Genomic DNA, 18,938 nt, shown 5'->3' on the forward strand with positions numbered 1-18,938 from the left:
AGTTGATTTCATAGCATGAAAAAAGGTGTTCCCTGTGGGACGGACTATAAAAGGATAGGACTTGTAGAAACAGTCCACCGATTTGATCGGGCTGCTGGTGCTCCCTTGCACCTGCCAGTGCAGAGCGGTCCCTCCTCTCCCCTCCCCCCACCTTTCCTGTCATGGATGGAGGAGCCGGCCAAGGCCGGCTCTTGTGCCCACGACAGGCGTGCGCTACAACAGCTTGTTCTGAATGTGCACGTAAAACCCTATGACATGACATGACAAGAAACAGCCCAGTGTAATTGTGGTGATGAAGAGCAACCACCGGAGTACATCCTACAAGTCTGTTAACACCTGACAACAATTTGATAGAAAGTTTGGATGGAAGACACGCCTTTCAACACTGGAAGATGGCAAACTTTATCGCTACATCCAGATGACTGATATGACGGCCAGAAAAAGATTGAATGCAGAAGAATTTTTTTTTTAACCACATAAACACAACAGATATGGGACCAGGACCCATGCTTAACATATGGAACTTTTAAAAGTAGAGCCTGCTCTGTAATGTCTGACTACTGAATACTGGTTTTATGGTACATGTATTGCCATCATGTTAATGTCTTCAGATGTTATGGAAGACTATGTCCAGACTTAAAAAGTTTAAGAAGCATGGAGCCAGCTGTTATATACATGTGAAATGGTTTTTAACATGCTGACTGACAACATACTGTATCCATTTCTTTTTCACAGCATTAATATTAAATATTACAACAACAAAAAATAAATGACCATTAACAAAATATAAGAACAACCTTTGGATCCAAACAAATGTGATGGATTCTTCTATTAACAATTTAAAAATTCAAAAATAATATATTCTTGTGGTAAAAAGAATAAATATATCATTGCTAAAATGTTTTGATGGTATAAAGTCTCAGAAATACATCATATACAATACATACAAATAAAACATGAGGTTTTGAGCCATAAAGAGACAGAAAGTAACAAACTACATACATGTATGTATAGCGAATCTTTAAAACAAACTGCTGAACTAAACCAGATTGTGTTCATCTAAAGAAGATCCATGTCTCCGACAGTGAACTGTTCCCCTGCACACCATTCTATAGGACTGTCTAAACAATACAAAAAACCCAGACCTGGGGCCTAGTTGATGAAAGAATCAAATGTAAGGTTGATTATAGTGATTTACTAGCAAATGAATGCATGAATGTTTAACGACACTCCAGCACAAAAATACACATAGGCTATTGGATGTCACAAAAGATAAGTTGATTTACTACCATTCCACAAAGTAACCTTAAGGTACTTGTAATTGTCTCTCGATCTTTGGGGAGAAGTTAAAGAATACATTAGTTACTGATTATTCAGGTCATCTTGGATGTATTCATTGGTATGGGAGAGACAAGTAACTTTGCCAGTTGATTTTTGAAGTAATAATTGTCAAATGCAACATGTATGAGTTATCTCCCATATTTTTTGGTGACGATCATATTACTTGAAAATGTTTTTCATTGGATGCCAAGTTTTATAAAAGGTATTATATATAATTATAATAAATAAATTTTAGTACAAATGAGTTTGTCCCTTCCCAGAAATCAACAAATTATAGTCAAATGGCTGTTTAACTATGTTACCGTAGTCGCTAACGAGTCGTGGACCTATCGTAAGTTTTCACTATAATTTATGATGATGGTGAACCACATCGTGTCACAGAGCAAGCTGGTTATCAAAGGTGGTAGGTATTTACAAGTAGTAGTGCTAAGATTGTTTCGTGGAACGTGACCCAAGTTTTGCAGATCTAGTTACTATGACAGATGGAAGGAAATGTTTTATTTAATGATGCACTCGACACATGTTTATTTATGGTTATTTGGCATCACACATATGGTTAAGGACCACACAGACATAGAGGAGAAAAACCCACAGTCGCCACTTCATGGAATACTTTTTTCGATTAGCAGCAAGGGATCTTTTATATGCACCATCCCACAGACAAGATAACACATACCGGTACCACAGCATTTGATATAGCAGTCGTGGTGCACTGGCTGGAGTTAGAAATAGCCCAGACTGACCATGCATCAAGCTAATGCTTTACCACTGGGCTACGTCCCGCCCTCCTGAGAAAGAAAACCTGTCCTAATGTCTTCTTTAACTCTAATTTTAAAACAAACTGGCTATCTTCTAACTACATGTACTGGTATAATGATGTTTCTGGTTATAACAAATGAACCTATTGTATTGACCAGTTATATATACTAATCCTTGAGCTTCTTCAACAGACTGTCTGAGGTAGTGATGATTACCAGGCCATCTTTAGCACGGGTCACCAAGTTTACAATGAACTTGTCCATGTCTGCATGTTCCTCGTTGATACGAGGGTCCAAGCCTATGACGACTGGACGATCGAGACCACTGAATCGACGCACTGTGTCCACAGTGACAACATCGGCTTTGCCTGTTGAGGTAGAATCTTGTTTGTACAAGTCTGTGATAAGCATGTCATGCATCGTTTCTGCATCTTTCTTCTTCCCCATCAAGATGGCCATGTCTTGAAGCTTGACTCCATTGGAGGTGAACTCTTCGAGGACTTTAATCAGCGTGTCCTTCACGGCAGACTGGCTACATTTGATTATGCTGACATCCTTCCCTGTGGAATAGTCATGGCCAAGTTTTGGAACATCTGTTAAACAGACATTACCTTGGGTGGCTGGTGTTTTCGAATCCGAAGCTTGCATAAATTTGGAAGCATATTCGAAGATCTCTTTTGAATTACGAGAAATTTCACTAAGCATGAAGTTGTTCTTGCCGATGAGACCAGGCAATCCAGCTTTGAACTTGTGAACCTTCTGAGCATAATCCATGAATACCCAGAAATAACCACTGCTTGAAGTAGACATATTTTCTGCCTTTTGATTGGATAAATGGTTAGCCAATGAGTACCAATCTCCGTCTCTGTCTTTAAAGTTCTGAGCCTCATCAACGAACACATTTCTAACATCTTCATATTTTGATTGAAGAATAGATGGATCTTGAGCATCAGTCATGAGTTCCCTTCTGGATATGACCTGACACAGGTCAAATGATCTGAAATAACAAAATTCAATTCTATGTATTTAACATATTACATCCCCAGAGCTGTCAACCTACAGGTGGCAATTCTTAGGCGTGAGAAAATTAGAAGTCATTGTCCAGAGACTACAGGCTCTTGGTCAGGTCCAGGGCAAAGTTTTTTGTTGTTAAGTCCAAAATGGAAATCTCTTTAAAAAAAAAATTCAAATCAATAAATAATAAAATAAAAAAATCCAGCGAGTGCAAGTTTTCCTAATTAGTAAGGCCTACGATTAATGTTAAACCATCAGTAGCACCCGCGAGTGATTGTTGGTATTGAACCAAGGATAGGTTCAATATGCTGTATTATTATTAATAATAGGTAACAAATTCCGAAACCCTGCATAATCAGCATATAATTCTATTCAGCTCTCAAATATAAACCACGATTATAAAATATTTTTATTTTTTTAAAAGGCGCGAGATTATAGAAACGTGTGAGAGTTGACAGATATGCATCCCAAAATGTACTTTCGGTACTTCCAATTGCAAATTGTAAAACCACCCACATATCCACTAAATCAAGCTAGGGATGATTTTATGAAATGTTCCAAATTTTTTTGATAATTATGCGTAGAAATATCTTTCTGTTACAAAACCACTAAGTCTAACATGCAGAATGTAAAAAGTCAAAAAGCAAATCAGAAACACTGAATGACAAACTTTATTTATGAAAAAAAAAGGAGTTAATTAATAGAATTCAGCATTGTGAAATGTTACTTTTTAAATTACTATAATTATAATGATCATTATCTTAGTATTTGTACAGCATATACAAGAGTACTGTTGAAACTGAACAAGAGTTTATGACTTCATAAATAAACGGGGGAAGGAGGGGGGGACATTATTTTCATAAATAACCTAACATCACAAGCTTATTTCATTGCCCCCTCTCCATTCTATTGGACTAGACTGAACATCATAAAAGTCATGGTTGATAGGTCAGGTCACAATGTGAAAAGAAATCTCCTTTTTTTCATAATTACCTGATATAAGCACAGAGCAAGTCATTCTCAGCGATGTACAACACTTCCTGCTTGCGACATCCCTGCTGCACCAAGTGTTTGATCATCAGCAGACACGACACGGTCTTTCCTGATCCCGGTGGTCCGTGCACCCACAATTCCTTAGTAAACTGATAATTCCACAGCAGTTCAAACTGGTCACACGTCAGGAGGAAGTAATATTCTTCCTGTTTTGTAGCTGCCTCATGCGGTTTGTAAGCAGACACTGCAACTACCAGACATGACAGAATTTTTTCCAAAATATGTTCGCCGTTACTGTATGTCACCGGGAAAATGGTTTTGTCAAGTTCCAGCTGAAAATTTTCCAAGGCTAAAGAGTTATTGATATTAACAACATGAATATGTATTCCAAATCTTTCAGTGCACCCTCCATGATGAACCAACTTCATCTTGATGGTTTTAGCAACAGAACAGCAGTGTTTCAGTACTGAAGAGTCACTGGATGATTTTGTTGTCATGGTTATCAGATGGAGTCCATAGTGTGGACTTAATACCAGCACATCTAAAACACTATCTACTGATGATGGCAGATCCAAACCAATTCCAAAAGAATGAACGTCAACTGCAAGATGAGGCTCATCAGAAAACGTAGACAAGATATTTTTGATTGATGTTTTAATGGCAGGATTCTGGATTTTGTCCAGAACATGCTTAGGCTGAAGGCTAAACCCTGTCATACCTGAAAATATTAAATACCATTTATCATTGATTTTGTCTCTGGTAACAGAAGACATACCGTATTTGACCAGAAATAAGCCCAGGGGGCCAAGACAACTCATTGTGAGCTTAGCATGGGGTGGGCTTATTCCCAGACTAGGGGCCAGTTTTGTTGGGGAAAACAAAAAAATAATAATAATAAATAAAATAAATAATAATAAAATGAATCAGGAAGAAAACGAAAAACATTCAGTTGCATATCTATTAATTAGTGTTCCATTTGTTATTAATAAATAATAATTGTTTATTAATTAAATTAATTGGGGGGGGGGGGGGGGGGTTTACTAGTATCTAATTATCACAAACACACCTTCTATGTTACAATTACTTACCAGTGCTGTTTATTTACATCCAAAATTTAATGCTGAGAAGACTTAAAGGGACATTCCCGAGTTTGCTCAATTGTAAGATATTTCCGACAAATAAAATATTTGTACAATTAAATTTACATATTAAATATATTTTCCTGTTTAGAATATCAGTATCTGTATATTCAATGTGTTTCTGGTCGTCTTACTATTTGTAAGAAGCCCAAACTGGATTTTGTCTTCAAATAATTTCGTACGTACCAAAAAATAGTTTTTTGGAAATAAAATGAAATTTAACCTTTTACAAATATTAGAACGATTAGAAACATGTTTAATATACAGCCACTAATATTTTATGCAGAAAAATATATTTGATATGTAATTACAGTCGTGAAAAAGCCTCTGTTAATCGATAACATCTTAAAACTTGCAGAAAACTCAGGAATGTCCCTTTAAAACAACAGCAATTAACAACAAACTCAATAGCATATACACGTTTGTGATACAGCCAGCCAGCTTACACTGTTCAGCTAGCTACACAGAGAGTTGTCAATCTAGGTGATTGAACCTTCTCAGCCAGTAAGAATAAGGTATTTGCCTAATTAGCATTACCAGCAGACCCAGTGTGGTGGTAAAAATAGACATTGGTTTTAGTTCAGACTTGGGCTTGGGTACTTCAAAGAAATACTGCAGGCATGAAATTGAAAACAATGTTACACACTGTTACTGTTAGACTGCTAAATCTCACTGGTAATAAAATATTGTGTTACATTTGTGTTTAATTATCTGCAGGAGGTATGACCTTTTAAATGAACTTTGAGCAAACTTGCATTTTCGTGTTATTTATAAGGTGACGAAGTTGGGGGTGGGCTTATTTACGAATGAGGGCCTAATTTCTTAAATGCTATCAAAACAGAGGGGGTTTATTCAAAGACATGGGCTAATTTCCGGTCAAATGCGGTATTGATGTTTTACTCTTTAAAAACTAAAACATTCTTCTTTGTCTTCATTTGACAAATTTCATGTTTTATCACAATTATTTTCTAAAATTTTAACCAATTTTATGTTTACTGTACGAAAAAAGAAAGAAGAGAGATCCAAAACTATTCTAGCAGACATAAACTTGGCTAAATTGGCTACTGGTAATTTACACTAACATTTAAGAAGTTTAATCTTTATATAAGTAATAGAACTGAGAAAATCAACTTGTACTATATACACTTAGTACATCAGAACTCTCAAAACTTCAAATCCTAATGTATAAGAAACGCATAATGCGCTATACAAGTTTCATAGTGAATCGCAAATTTCAGATATCGCTACACAATTTTAAAACATTAAAAAGTTGTTGCTAATCAAAATTTAATTGACTAGAAATATTGCTAATCAAGGTTTTGAAAACAAAATGTTCCCTGCAAGTCTAAATTCAAATCTCTATGATGTCACATGAATACAATTTGTATAGCATTGCTTTGGAGTCAAAAGTCCACATTAATTAAGTCTAGCCTCTACAAGTTTTATAAGCACCAGGGCCCCATTCCATGAAGCGATCTTAGCGCTAAGATCATCTTAAGGGCATAAGGTAGTTATGCACATACGATGATCTTAGGGCTAAGATCGTTTTGTGGAATGCGCCCCAGGCCTAGTTTACCAGAACTTGAAGGAACTGGTGTGACTGGTGAATGAAACTGACTTACACTTGAGAACCTTGTTTTTGATACTCTGTACTGTGTGTGGAAGTCCAAACACGAGGCGAGACTGAGGAGAACACACTGGTACTTTGAAGAACCGTGCGTGGAGCTGAGGCTTGTCTGGCAGGAAAATGAAGAATCAGAGAGAGTCAATAAATATCTAAAATAAGTCTGGCCCTATCTTTAGACAACTTTTAAAAATAGACTTTTAACATCACACAAGTTGCATTGCCAAACACTTCTCAAATCTGAACTTTAGGGAGAGGCCTTGATATACATGAAGGCTTTTGTTTGTTGGTGAACCCCAAACCGCATAATTTAATGGTAAATATAGCTAAACCAACTTTAAAGACAGTTTAAAGGTATTAAATATTTTTGGTTCAATATTCCATGGAATTTTTTGTTAGTATATTTTATTTGATTTCCCCGTTGTTTTAGTGTAGACACTAATACATTCAATATACATTTAATCCTGGATATAATAACAAAACACTTCAAGAATATACTTCTAATTAAATCAGTAAGATGGAAAAGCATGTGGTTAAGTTTATAAGACGCAATATTGTACTAGCTCTAACTTCTGCATTTATAAACATTTACCAGCCTCAGTGGCGTCGTGGTTAGGCCATCAGTCTACAGGCTGGTAGGTATTGGGTTCAGATCCCAGTCAAGGCATGGGATTTTTAATCCAGATACCGACTCCAAACCCTGAGTAAGTGCTCTGCATGGCTCAATGGGTAGGTGTAAACCACTTGCACCGACCAGTGATCCATAACTGGTTCAACAAAGGCCATGGTTTGTGCTATCCTGCCTGTGGGAAGTGCAAATAAAAGATCCCTAGCTGCCTGTCGTAAAAGAGTAGCCTATGCGGCAACAGCGGGTTTCCTCTAAAAACAGTGTCAGAATGACCATATGTTTGACGTCCAATAGCTGATGATAAGATAAAAAATCAATGTGCTCTAGTGGCGCCGTTAAATAAAACAAACTTTACTTTATAAACATTTATTTATCATAACATTGTACAATCTCTAAATTTTGCATTTATAAACATTTATTTATCATAACATTGTACAATCTCTAAATTCTGCATTTATAAACATTTATTTATCATAACATTGTACAATCTCTAAATTTTGCATTTATAAACATTTATTTATCATAATCTCTACATTCTGCATTTATAAATAAACAACATTGAACTAGCTCTAAATTCTACATTTATAAACATTTACAGATCACTACCATATTACATACCTCTAATTTCTGCAAGATGAGCATCTTTCCATTGCTGAAAGGTAAAAGCCTGGACATCTCCTTTTGAGTCCACATGAAAACTCTCTGGACATGATGTAAACACACCTCCAGGAAACCTGCATACAGACACCACTACAATCACCCGTCTCTCCTAGAACCAAGCAAAACAGAATTAAAACTATCTGTGTTTGTTAAGAAGAAACCTTTTTATTCTGAAAAGTGTATTATGGTATATTTAATTGCCATAAACAGATGGTAAATTATTTTTTTAAATGCATCAACATATAAAAAAATTATACAATGTATTCTGAGTGGCAAGTGTGTTTAACTCCGTCATTCTTTGAGATGTAAGTACTATATGGGCATTACTGGGAATTTTGGTAGTTTTATTTTTGTAATGAACTAGCAAATTGTTGGGAGTTTTTTTTTTTTTAAAGCAAGGAATAGTAAAAAAGAAAACAGGTTGCTGAAAGGGAATTCATGCATACCCCCTGAGTCTGTGACCTCTTTCACCAATGGCAGAGATTTCTTCTCTGAGACGCTTCATTCTACTAGTGGGACACTGGTAAGAATGCCTTCATTAAGGTTATTTTAGCAAATACATGTACATATATCACAGTATTGCTGTAGTGTTAATTAAGAGCTTACAACAATAACAATGCTATCTTTACTTGACACGTACAGGCCAGCATTCCTTAACCAAGAAGAATTTGATATCCCAGTGTTTGCCTCTTTGTACTTTCTGTGACGTGTCGCACCATATGAAACTTTTCATCTTCTTCTCCACACTGCGAGCTGCAAGTATTATAATTATGATAAAAAGATTGCAAACCCAGTAATGTTATGACAGACATAGGTACAATTATAACAATGTATTTGAAATTAGATCAATTAAAAATAAATACAGACAAATTTACAATAGGTGATCATCCAGACACATTGGGCCGAATTTATTAAGCTTGTTTTTCTTAAACGCAGGTGTTTAAGCATAGTAAATATTGTAGTTACACGCATGTAAGACATAAACTGGCTTTGTAAATTTGGCCTAATATGTCATAGTATGTGTATATGGCTAAATAGTATGCTTATTTTAAAGTAATAAATATACCTGGCTGTTTACCTTGCAAACATTTTACCCATATGTTTTTGTTTGTGTTATATACTCTTCAAAAGAAGAAACGCAAAACCACATTGTCGTAACATTTGGAGAATTGATTTAATTATTGAATGGTGAGTCCGATAATTACCAAATGTTGCAGGATTGTTCACAATTCACTCTAGTCCATTGTGAGTAAGTGATAGGACACACCACCAAGGTCAAGGTCATCTGGAGTCAATACCGGGTGTGGCCTCCGCGTGTGTTGACAACTGCCTGGCACCGCCTGCCCATTGAAGCAACCAGAGTACGGATGACGTCCCGGGGGATGGTGGCCCACTCGGCCTGCAAGGCTGCTGCCAGCTCGGGCAGGGTCTGGGGCTGTGGTTGTCGCTGTCGGAGGCGTCGGTCCAACTCGTCCCATAGATGCTCAGTTGGGTTCAAATCCGGTGATATCGATGGCCAAGGAAGGACATTAATGTTGTTGTTCTGTAGGAAAGCCGTTGTGAGACGTGCTGTGTGAGGCCTGGCGTTGTCATGTTGGAACACTGCGTTGGCGTTGGCCATAACTGGAACGATGTGTGGCCGAGGATCTGGTCAATGTAGCCCTGTGCATTCAGGTTGCCCTGCACGTGGACCAGGTCAGTTCTGCCAGTGTGTGAGATGGCTGCCCACACCATGACACTACCCCCGCCGAATCTGTCCACTTCCTGCACGCAGTTTGCCGCATAACGTTCACCACGACGCCTATACACGCGACATCTTCCATCATGACGTCGGAGCAGAAATCGGGACTCGTCACTGAACCACACCCGTCTCCATCGCAGTTGAGGCCATTGTCGATGAATCTGGCACCACTGCAGTCGGAGTCGACGCTGTTGTGGTGTTAAGATGACACCTCGAACTGGACGTCTGGCACGAATTCCTACCTCACGTAGGCGGTTCCGTACGGTCTGGTCGGATATCCTGCGCAAACCTGGTATTGCTGCGGCTGTGGAGGTGGCAGTAGTCAATCGTTCCCGAAGGTGGCGTACCCGGATGTAGCGGTCCTGCCCGGGGGTAGTGACCCGTGGTCGACCGGATCTAGGGAGGTCACGTGTTGATCCATGTTGCTGGTAACGGTCCCACAGTCTGGAGATGGTGCTTGGGGACAATGGAATGCCCTGGCAACGGCCGTTCTGGATTCGCCTGCGTCTAGTCGGCCGATGGCATTGTTTCTCTGCGGTTCACTGAGATTGGCATGTCCTGGATTGTCAACTGTCGGCCAGATACAGAGGCCAGGCAAGCGAACACCCTGCACTTTTATACTGTCGGTGTTCATGTTGCACGTGCAGACAACGCACGTGCAGTGGTGACATGGTTTGCACGTGGCTGCGTTTTTGCGAATATTCACATTTTGGAACTTTATTGTACAGTAGCTGCGTTTTATCGAATGTAACCGTGGGAATGTGTTTGGGACATGCAATGACCTTATATTCACAAAGCATGAACCGGTAGGAAACATAAAATCGGAGTTATAACCCATTTGTACCCTTTTGCGTTTCTTTTTTTGAAGAGTATATATCGGTATGAAATGCTTTATTACAGTTCCTTAAATGAGAAACTCTACTCTCCATAGTATAATGTAACACATTTAAGGCTTTCTTCAGGCTTATATTGAAACTAATACAGGGCTCGAAACGGCCTGTGGCCAGGTCACCAAATGCAACCAATGTCCTGTTTGGGCAACTTAAATATTAAAAAATAATGGCATTAGTTGCCCAAATAATATTATTTGGGCGATTTTCCTTAGAGCTATAACATATGAGACACTATTAATATTTGTATTGCATATATTTATTCCATATTAAAATCTTTCTCGTGGTTCATGGCTCGCTTACCTTAATTTGCCAACATCCATTATTATTTTTTCGGCCACCATATTTTTTGGTAAGTTTCGAGCCCTGTAATGTCAGGAAAGGTACGGAGTACAATAATTTTGTGAATGTACAATAATATCATAAACAATTCAGCATCAAAATGAATTCTGAGGTTAAACAGGTGCATTCAAATTTCCTTAAAAGCTCACCAATAAGATTCAATCATTCAGACTTTGCTAATTAAGGGGAGCTATTACTCACCTGAGACTAGTTCAAGGAGAGTAATTATTAGCTCCCCTTAGCATGTGAGTTAGGGGAGCAATTAATCACTCCTTTCAATTTTTTTTTCATGGCGAGGTCTTGTCATTATTAATACCAATCTTAATCTACCTGTTTTTTCCTGATCACGAGGTGACAAGATCTCTCCCATCACCATGGCCTTGGAGTCTTCAATACCAAAATAAATATGGCCACCCTCGTGATTGGCAAACGCCGAGATGTATCGTGTGACAGTGTGCTGAATTTTTTCTGGCACAGACTTGGAAGACAGAGACTGTGAGGTGAGATGTTTGAACTGAATCTGTTTGCCCTCTTGCTTCAGTTGGTCCTCCGTTCTCCTGAAGGCGTATTCCGAAGGTATGGCAGGCAGATCACTGAGGGATCCACACTCACCAGCTCTGGTCAGCAGCTTGACAACGGACCGGTACGACACGTCGTGGGTGGCCGTTTCCGTGGGCAGACGACAGTGGTAGTCCAGTGTGCACAAATGTTCAGCAGACTTGACAAACAGGTAGAGCTGAGGGTCGTCGAAGTTGCCAATGAAATCAAAGTAGTTGCAGATGTCATCCCCGGAAAGGATGTTGGCGAAGTTGCATTCCATTCCGCTCCACCACATGTCGAGGTCTTTAGATTGGACTGACTGGTGCTGCACATTGTTCATCTGGAGAACGCCGCCACCAGAATTGAGCAGAGCGCAGGCATACTGCAGAACCAGGTTGTTCCCATCGTCATGGATACCGTGAGAGATGTACACAAAGCAGTGAAGCACATGGTCACCAAACAGGTGTAGATTTTCAGTTCTGATAAATAAAAAATATCTGTAAAATCTACCATTAACAATTGATAATTAAATATCTGTTGCATTCATTACAACGTAGGGTGGGATGTAGCCCAGTGGTAAAGCGTCCGCTTGATGTGCGGTCGGTCTAGGATCAATCCCCGTCGGTGGACCCATTGGGCTATTTTTCGTTCCAGCCAGTGTTCCACAACCGGTGTAACAAAGGCTGTGGTATGTACTATCCTATCTGTGCATATAAAAGATCCCTTGCTGCTCATTGAAAAGAGTAGCCCATGAAGTGGCGACAGCAGGTTTCCTCTCTCAATATCTGTGTGGTCCTTAACCATATGTCCGACGCCATATAACCTTAAATAAAATATGTTGAATGCATCGTTAAATAACACATTTCCTTCCTTCCTTCATTACAAAGTAACATCATCCCATTGGTCCAGATGTAGCAACAGGAGTTTGTTAATTTTTCAATGAATGTAAAAAATTACATCGTCAGGGAATGTCATACATGATGACGTCGTTTTATATTGGTAATTTGTCTTACTGTGAGTTATTGTTAACAAAAAAATAATTTAAAATAAAATATGAACTTTTAATGTTATTATTAGTTAGTATGTTTCAAATTTAATTATAAGTATTGTCTGTTATTTCTTTTACTTCATCTGGGTATGAAAAACGGCTGCACCGATTCACAGTTTGTGGACAATTTTTTTTGTTGATCCCCGATGAACATAAAAGAAGTAACAGACAATCCTTAAGTAAATGATGAAGTAATTACCGGTAAACATTAATTCAACCCCAAAGAAATGTTTGGGTCGCATAGTAATTTACCCATTAAAGCCAAACTTGGGTTTGATGTAATAAGATGACTTCTAGGTACTATAATTGTAACTTATGTTAGATTATCGAAACGTACTTGTAAATGTTTTGTTAAAACGTTAATAAAAGAACTGGCTATATTTTTTTCTCTTTTTTTTTCTTGCTAGCTGTAAATAGTAATGAACTGAGTAGTCACTTACATCTGTTTTGCTGTTAACATGGTGGTATTCTCTGATCCTTATTCACAGCCCAGCATTTTATGAATCCAATTCTTTCCTCCATCAGCTACAGCCAGATCCCAAACTGATACTGGACCATGCCTTCACACTGCTCCATCCATCGAACAGTGCCAGTGACAAAACTTGATATCCAGCTACATGTTGTATTTGTCAGGCAAAGTCTCAAGGACTGTCATGTTTTTCTTCTCTGAAACATCATCAAATGAATAACAATGTAGTAGTGAATGTACACATGTAAAGTTCTATTTATTATTTATGCGGTGTTCTCATTATGCAATTAGTCGCACCAATAATAATAATAATTAGTCGTAACGTATAAGACTAGTCATTCCGATTTAGGTGTTCACACAGTACAATTTGATGTCCCCTTAACACAATGAAACATTCTATACAAACTTTCTTTACCAATATCACAATATCAATCATATAATCATCTCTGATCAGCTTGAAATGAGGAAGGAAGGAAATGGTTTATTTAACAATGCACTCAACATAATTATTTTAATTACAGTTATATGGCGTCGGTCACACAGATATAAAGAGAGGAAACCCGCTGTCGCCACTTCATGGGCGGCTACTCTTTTCAATTAGCAGCAAGGGATCTTTTATATGCACCATCCCACAGACAGGATAACACATACCATAGCCTTTGATATACCAGTCGTGGTGCACTGGCTAGACAACACAAATAGTAACATCAAATAATGACTGCCACCGACACCCCTCAATCCATAGTGTCAGAAGGTGATCGTGTTATTGGCAGTCAATTTGACATTACTAGAGGTGCTGCCATCTTCAGCTGCTATGCAATCAGTTATTTAATTCTTGTGGCTATTCTTGTACGAGGCACTCATATCGAGTGGTGTCACCTTAACATTCAATCCCACATTACATCTTTGAATGAAATACAGACATTATTTTATCGTCCATTAAAGGCTTTTGTTGGAGATATCGCTGGCATTATAATTTGCGATATCTCTTCTTTTTTTTACGTCACTGTGTATGTTTCAGTGCTAAACCTATCATTAGTGACATCACGCCACTGTCATTCTGCTAGTTAACGAGTCTACCGCTGCCAAATATAATGATATTCAACCCACATTACTGACATTGTTTACAATTGTTGCAAATGAAAAACAATGATAATGGATGACAAAAAGAATACCCCCCTTGTATCTTATGAGATCATAAGCCTTGGAATTCATACTTTTGTCAACTTGTGCTAATAAATTATTTTATCAACTCATGCTGATAAAATATGATATCACAAGACACTCGAGGAGTATCCTCTATATGCAAAATGTGAATTAAATTTGGTCTACCATTTCACATGTTCCTTTATTTCTTTCCCTCAGTATATATTCTCACATAAACAAGGCGGACCAATAGTGTCTTCATCACTAGCCCACCATTACTTTGGCGATAGGTAGCCCGCACTGCACGACTCACTAGCTGGTTCTCAGAAGTGCCACTATATTGCACCATCATTCATGTCAGCAGAGCTTACAAGGTGGCGCAACTATTGACAGTATGTCGCTTATTAATTAATCCCTGTTGGTAGGCCATTGGGCTATTTCTCGTCGCAGCCAGTCCACCACAACTGGTCTATCAAAGGCCGTGGTATGTGCTATCCTGTCTGTGGGATGGTGCATATAAAAGATCCCTTGCTACTAATGGAAAAATGTAGCGGGTTTCCTCTCTAAGATTATGTCAAAATTACCAAATGTTTGACATCCATTAGCCGATGATTAATAAATCAATGTGCTCTAGTGGTGTCATTAAACAAAAACAAACTTTAAACTTATTAAAATTGTGTGACAATGAATTTAGACTGCGACTGTTCCATCCAAAATTAATACTAGAGTAATATTGTCCTGATGACATAATCTCCATAAGAATGGAGATGCTGTGGTAGAAATTAGAATCTGATAAAATGCAGGGCGGGATCTAGCTCAGTTGGTAGAGCACTCACCTGACATACTTTGATCACAAAATCGAATCCCATCATTGCACCCATATTCTCTTTTTCTGTCCATATTGAATTTTTTCTGTCCCAACCAATGCTAAACCCACTACATTTTTCCATTTGCAGCAAGGAGTCTTTAATATGTACTTTCCTTTGATATACCAGTCATGTAGCATTGGTTGGGACACAATAAAAGCCCAGTCCGAGAACTGATCCACCAAGGGGCTTCAATGCTTTAACCGCAGCATCTCAAGTGAGTGTTCTACTGACTGAGCTAGATCCTGCCCTCAGCATATCTTCAATGCTTTAACCGCAGCACCTCAAGTGAGTGCTCTACTGACCGAGCTAGATCCTGCCCTCAGCATATCTTCAATGCTTTAACCGCAGCACCTCAAGTGAGTGCTCTACTGACTGAGCTAGATCCTGCCCTCAGCATATCTTCAATGCTTTAACCGCAGCACCTCAAGTGAGTGCTCTACTGACCGAGCTAGATCCTGCCCTCAGCATATCTTCAATGCTTTAACCGCAGCACCTCAAGTGAGTGCTCTACTGACTGAGCTAGATCCTGCCCTCAGCATATCTTCAATGCTTTAACCGCAGCATCTCAAGTGAGTGCTCTACTGACTGAGCTAGATCCTGCCCTCAGCATATCTTCAATGCTTTAACCGCAGCACCTCAAGTGAGTGCTCTACTGACTGAGCTAGATCCTGCCCTCAGCATATCTTCAATGCTTTAACCGCAGCACCTCAAGTGAGTGCTCTACTGACTGAGCTAGATCCTGCCCTCAGCATATCTTCAATGCTTTAACCGCAGCACCTCAAGTGAGTGCTCTACTGACTGAGCTAGATCCTGCCCTCAGCATATCTTCAATGCTTTAACCGCAGCACCTCAAGTGAGTGCTCTACTGACCGAGCTAGATCCTGCCCTCAGCATATCTTCAATGCTTTAACCGCAGCACCTCAAGTGAGTGCTCTACTGACTGAGCTAGATCCTGCCCTCAGCATATCTTCAATGCTTTAACCGCAGCACCTCAAGTGAGTGCTCTACTGACTGAGCTAGATCCTGCCCTCAGCATATCTTCAATGCTTTAACCGCAGCACCTCAAGTGAGTGCTCTACTGACTGAGCTAGATCCTGCCCTCAGCATATCTTCAATGCTTTAACCGCAGCACCTCAAGTGAGTGCTCTACTGACTGAGCTAGATCCTGCCCTCAGCATATCTTCAATGCTTTAACCGCAGCACCTCAAGTGAGTGCTCTACTGACTGAGCTAGATCCTGCCCTCAGCATATCTTCAATGCTTTAACCGCAGCACCTCAAGTGAGTGCTCTACTGACTGAGCTAGATCCTGCCCTCAGCATATCTTAAACTATGGCTATTTAGTATCTAATTCAGTAACAGTAATCTCAACACATGACCACCTCATAGATGATTCCTAACATCGTTTATACGCACTTTACCATGAACAGGGCACTAAATACCATAGCCTTCGCAGGGCTCACATTGGAATAAACTTTGGTTTAGCAAATTGTCAGATATGTAGAGTATTTCCTTAAAATGTGGTTAATTTAAGGACAATTTCATTGAGCCGATACCGAGTCTGGGATAAAAAAATCCCCCATTGCCTCAGGTGCGAAAAAAAGGAAATGTTTTATTTAACGACGCACTAGCTAAACACATTTTATTTACGGTTATATGGTGCCAGACATATGATTAAGGACCACACAGATATTGAGAGAGGAAACCCGCTGTCACCACTTCAAGGGATCTTTTATATGCACCATCCCACAGACAGGATAGTACATACCACGGCCTTTGATAGACCAGTTATGGAGCAGTGGAGCTGGAATGAGAAATAGCCCAATGGGTCCACCGACGGGGATCGATCCTAGACTGACCACGCATCAAGCGAACACTTTACCAGCCTTACTTGGCTAATTTGGCAATGTACAGGATGAGCCCTGCCTTTGGTGTACGTCATGGGAACATATATGTGTAGTAGGGTTGATGGACTACATGTATATACTATATGCATGTACATATAGTCCATCAACCCTACAACCATCGTTTCTGAAGTCAGGACTCTCCAACAAAGCTACATAAGATACAGTATAGATCAAGAGCAGAAACAAAATTCAAGTCGCCCCTTTTTGTTGAACAATTTGTTTCAAAATTTCATTTCATGAATGCCAAACTTTTATTTAAGTCCCCTTTTCAAGGGCTGGTCAATGCATCTTTTTGCCCATGACCTCTCAATTACCTGGTATACCGGTATTACTTATTAGATACTGTAAATCAGGAAATGTTAGTGAGCATAAAATGTTAGCGAGGCCATGCAAGACGCTAATATGTCATGATGCTGAATTTAAAGAGACATACAACAGACTGTTCTAATAAACTTTTTATGCAATTGTTTTGTCTGTGATTAACTGAGGTTACATACTATTGATTAAACCAAAATGATTGCAAACAACAATTGTTAATTACTGCAATTTTCTACTAATTTCAAGATGTCTGTAAGCTGCATAACGTCAAGATTTGTCAAAAACATTATTTCAGCTGATCCTACAACTTAAGCTTATTAGTTTTTAGTTTCTGATATGATGACCTCGCTTATGTGTCCTGTATTTGGATTTCACTAAATTTTAAGATTGCTAATATTTTATGATTTACATAACAACCCAACCAGGTAGATCAGCTGGACCAATAAAATAAATTCAAGATCTTAATCGATAATAAACAAATATCATTTATTTCAAAAATACAAAAGACAAAAACAAAAGACAATCCAATTTGTAATAAAACTAAAACAAAATTAAAATAGGACCAGAAGAACAATTTAATTACAAATAAAACACATTTACATGTATAGTAGACCTGATATAAAATAATGATATTTAAAAAAACCATTAATACTTTAATAGTTATTCACAATTATTAGCATTCTTTCAAGCACCAATCACACCTCTATCTTTTTTCCCCCCATCACCTTTTGTATTTGCCAATGCTTTCTCACCCTAATAAATGTCTACATCAAAAAGTTCGATTACATAAAGAATATTTTTATCATCATTTTTGTTTTGTTTTAAAAGCATACATCAGCTGGCATTAACCGGATTACCCTGTCCCTAGCATAGTTTTAACATTTAAGAAAATGTTGACAGTGTTTCTGCCAGAAAGAAATTTTTGGGTATGGCGCTGTGGAATTCAATGCAACCACAGTCAACATCCCCCAGAATGAAAATGTGTTAAGTTTATGGTTAGGGTTTAAAAAATCATACAGTAATGATAAGAGTAATTAATTTTGTGAAAAAGTTAACTTACAAAAAATTAAATTTGGGTATGGTGCCATACCCGTTTTACCCTCTGGCAGAAACCCTGGTTGATAATAACGAACAGCCTTTAAAAGAACCAATACAGTGTGTAGTCTACATTATTTCAGTGTGTTTGAAATGAAAAAAAAAAAAAATGTACATGGGCTTCTAGAATTTTTATAAAATCCACTAGTCATATACATTCAAAGGCACAACTACAGGTACATGTATAAAACAAATTCCACTGATTTAAACTTTGATCTCGAGCCAATTATATAAATGCAAAATCTGCTGTTGGTAATATATATATACACATGTATCTTAAATTGCCTTTTTACTTTGTAAATGCTAGACAAAACTGATGGTTTGAAAGGGGGGCAGGATATTCATATTTACAAAATAGACTTAACTGCAATATTTAACTAAAATATTTCACTAGCCCTCGGGCATGGCAATAGTAGTT

At 38.4% G+C, this 18,938-nt stretch overlaps 1 protein-coding gene across 1 annotated transcript; it reads right to left on the bottom strand.

Annotated features, from left to right (window-relative positions):
- Positions 1 to 2,018: 2,018 nt before the first annotated feature.
- Positions 2,019 to 13,333, bottom strand: LOC121384522 (schlafen family member 13-like). The gene is made up of 7 exons (XM_041514950.1): positions 13,159 to 13,333; positions 11,461 to 12,149; positions 8,798 to 8,910; positions 8,116 to 8,266; positions 6,868 to 6,981; positions 4,107 to 4,824; positions 2,019 to 3,096 (listed from the first exon to the last, which is right to left on the bottom strand). The coding sequence occupies exons 1-7, from the start codon at positions 13,176 to 13,178 to the stop codon at positions 2,268 to 2,270; spliced, it is 2,634 nt and encodes an 877-aa protein (XP_041370884.1). The 5' UTR covers positions 13,179 to 13,333; the 3' UTR covers positions 2,019 to 2,267.
- Between the last annotated feature and the right edge of the window lie 5,605 nt (positions 13,334 to 18,938).

Source organism: Gigantopelta aegis, chromosome 10 (assembly GCF_016097555.1).
Source record: "Gigantopelta aegis isolate Gae_Host chromosome 10, Gae_host_genome, whole genome shotgun sequence".
Lineage (NCBI taxonomy): Eukaryota > Metazoa > Mollusca > Gastropoda > Neomphalida > Peltospiridae > Gigantopelta > Gigantopelta aegis.

Bases quoted from the DNA above. Each gene is read 5' to 3' on its own strand.
- LOC121384522 (XM_041514950.1), bottom strand. From the start codon at position 13,178: ATGTTAACAGCAAAACAGAT. The intron at 8,267-8,797 runs GTACGTGTCAAG...GCTTGGTTCTAG, and splicing joins TGGTTAAGGAATGCTGGCCT to GAGAGACGGGTGATTGTAGT. The intron at 3,097-4,106 runs GTAATTATGAAA...TTGTTATTTCAG, and splicing joins TTGCTCTGTGCTTATATCAG to ATCATTTGACCTGTGTCAGG.